Below are 3,234 nucleotides of genomic sequence, written 5' to 3'. Positions count from 1 at the left end.
AAATAATTTATAAGTTATCTGTTTATTTTTAAATGTATTTTTGTTGATTCCCTTCCTCTCTGAAATCAATTAAAAAATATTTTAAAAAATTAAAAGCTATTATGGGTGCAGGAATAGGAGTGTGATGAAAGGGAAAATGCTGCTTGCCATCAGACCATTGGAAATATAAAGAGTTTGGTTCCAGCAGTTCAGCAGCCGCATTTCACTTCTCTGGCATGCAAATACCAGGAACATCCAATGAGGCAACTTCTTGTGGAGGGCAACTGTTAAATGGACAAGGATGAGGGGGGAATATTTGTTGGACAAAATTATTTGTTGTGAAATACTTGTAAAACACAGTTATAAAATAACCTTTAGGTGATAAAAACAAACTTTATTACACTGAAGTTTTCTTGGAGATACATAATTATTGGAAGTTATCTGTAGCTTTATTTGGAACGGTTTTAAAATTTATTTGCCAAATTTGCTCTATATTTTTTCTGTATTTTCTTATTTCTATCTAATTATCGATGCTAATTACAGTGTGTTTTTCAGTAATTATGCCCCTTAAAATCCTGGGGTAACGAAAAAAAATGAGGGCAGCTTAATTAAGAGGTTACTGAAGTAATCCAGAAAGGAGATGATCTTGGGATCAAGGTGCTGATAGTAAAGATGATGATAAGTGCTTAACTTCTTGATATATTTTGAAGATAATGCTGATAGAATTTGCTGAGGCACCAGAGGTAGGAGGTGAAAGAAGGAGTTAAGATTTTTTTTTCTATTGTAAATACTTTATTTCAACTAGAAGGTACAATCTCTCAGGGGTTTCATAGTTTAAAAAGCTACAATCACATCATGTAACTACATAAAAAAACAGTGCTGTAAATGGGACTGCCTGGCTTAGACCATATACATTTCTGCACAGTCTTTATGGAATCTGCACACACAAAAAATCTTCCTTTGTTCCAATTAATTGTTCTTGTATGTAAGTTGCTTTCTATTCCAGTATATCCAGAGTGGTGAAATAACGAGGCCAGTCACATAGCCAAAGGTTGCTCCAAGCGTGCAGGAGATTGGCCGCACCTGCCATGGCCTTTCCCAATTGAATGGAATAGTAAAGACTCCAAGCCACGTTCCTAGAACACTAGAAATTGTGATGATCTGGAGACTATTCCCCCAAACAGATGTAATTCCGTTCCTACTGAAAACTCTTAGCCACGCTTTGACATTTGGTCCTAACAAACACAAACAAGGTACAGTAGTAAAAGTAGACAATATCACTGCAAATAAAAATGTTTCCAACACCAGCTCTATTAATGGTGCTCCATATAGAACAAAAATTACATGAAAGACGAAAGAAGACCTAAGAAAGTAGAAACAGCATTTCAAAAATCTGGTTACCTTGTATGATAATGAACTTCTTTTAGTGGATGCATTTGGTTTCACCACTAAATATAATACTAGATTGACGGCAGTTACAAAAACAGAACAGGTGCACAACCACGTCAAGTGAGTTTCCAATACTGAGAAGTTCTCCAAGAAGAATGATGGAATGAAGATGCTTAGGATAATTGAGAATATGCATAAAAGATGGGTATACAGTAGTCTCTTGATATCAGTATTTTTCATGGTGTTTCCTTGAGTGGCTGACTGCAGGAGTTCAGATTTTTGCCTAGAGTGATTGGAAGGATATAGTTGCTTTAATGAGATGTGGAAAACTTTAGAAGTTGTTTTGGGGAAATTATCAGGAGCTCATTTTGGAGCTAAGCATCTAGTGGCAATATCAAATTGGCAACTGGATTGACCTTTTTTTTTAAAAAAAATATTTTTTATTGATTTCAGAGAGGAAGGGAGATGGAGAGAGAGAGAGAAACATCAATGATGATCGGCTGCCTTCTGCACGCCCCCACTGGGGATTGAGCCTGCAACGTGGGCATGTGCCCTTGACTGCCTAGGGCTGGATTGACTTTTTTATCAATATAAAATGCCATTTTTCTTTTGTAACAATTTTTGTCTTAAGTCTATTTTGTCTGATACTAACATAGTCACTCCAGCTCTCTTTTGATACCTGCTCACATGGTATATCTTTTTCCATCCTTTTATTTTTTACTTATTTGTGTCTTTGGATCTAAAGTGAGTCTCTTGTAGAAAACACATAATTGGATCATTAAAAAATCCCACTCTGACTGTGGCTGGTTTGGCTCAGTGGATAGAGCGTCAGCCTGTGGACTGAAGGGTCCCAGGTTCCTCAGTGGGGGGCATGCAGGAGGCAGCCAATCGATGATTCTCTCTCATCATTGATGTTTCTATCTCTCTTTCCTTCTATTTTTCTCTCTGAAATCAATACACACACACACACACACACACATATTTATTTATTTAAAAAAATCCATTCTGGCCCTGGTCAGGTAGCTCAGTTGGTTAGAGCCTCGTCCCGATATGCCAAGGTTGTGGATTCCATCCCCAGGCAGGGCACATACAAGAATCAACCAATAAATGCACAACTAAATGGGATAATAAATTGACCTCCCCCGCTGCTTTTCTCTCTCTAAAAATTAATAAATTAAAAAAATTAAAATCTATTCTGTCAATCTCTATCTTTTGATTGAAGTCATTAGTCCATTACATTTAATGTAATTATTGATAAGGTAGAATTTAAGTAGGCATCTATGGTGATTTCCTTTGCTTTTGTTGTTTTCAAGATTTCTTAGTCTTTGTGTTTTGACTGTTTGGCTATGACATGTTAAGGTGTGTATCTCTTTAAGTTTCTCCTACTTAGAGTTTCTTGAGCTTCTTAGACATGCAGGTTAACATTTTTTTTTTTAATCATTTTGGGAAGTTTTTGGCCATTGTATCTTCAAACATTCTCTCTGTACCTTTCTCTCCTCTCCTTCTGGCACTCACATTATGGGTATATTGGTATGCTTGAATAGAATCTCATACGTCTCTGAGACTTGTTTATTTTTATTCTTTTTCTCTCTATTTGTCCTGTTGGATAATCTTAATCACTCTGTCTTCAAGTTTGTTGATTTTTTTTCTGCCAGTTAAAATCTATTGTTAAGTCCTTCTAGTGAATTTTTCACTTCCATTTTTGTACTTTTAAACTCTAGAATATTTGGTTCCCTTTCTTATTCTTAATCTTCTTCTTTCTTCTTCCTCCTCCCCTTCCCTCTTTTCTCCCCCTCCTTCTTCTTCCTTCTAATTTCTTTGTCTTATTGATGATCTCTATTTGGTGAGATAGTATACTTAAAATAT

The 3,234-nt window shown here is 35.9% G+C and overlaps 1 protein-coding gene across 1 annotated transcript; it reads right to left on the bottom strand.

Moving 5' to 3' along the window:
• Window positions 1-769: 769 nt before the first annotated feature.
• Window positions 770-1,614, bottom strand: LOC308533342 (phosphatidylinositol-glycan biosynthesis class F protein-like). Its single transcript, XM_081111294.1, has one exon. It carries the CDS (start codon window positions 1,606-1,608, stop codon window positions 949-951), a length of 660 nt encoding a protein of 219 aa, XP_080967420.1. The 5' UTR covers window positions 1,609-1,614; the 3' UTR covers window positions 770-948.
• Window positions 1,615-3,234: the final 1,620 nt, after the last annotated feature.

Source organism: Myotis nattereri (assembly GCF_964212035.1).
Source record: "Myotis nattereri genome assembly, chromosome: 17".
Classification (NCBI taxonomy): domain Eukaryota; kingdom Metazoa; phylum Chordata; class Mammalia; order Chiroptera; family Vespertilionidae; genus Myotis; species Myotis nattereri.
The sequence above is the reverse complement of the archived record's forward strand: the minus strand, read 5'-3'. Positions and strand labels throughout refer to the sequence as shown.

Excerpts from the sequence above, each read along its gene's own strand:
- LOC308533342 (XM_081111294.1), bottom strand. The coding sequence starts at position 1,608 with ATGAAAAATACTGATATCAAGAGACTACTGTATACCCATCTTTTATGC.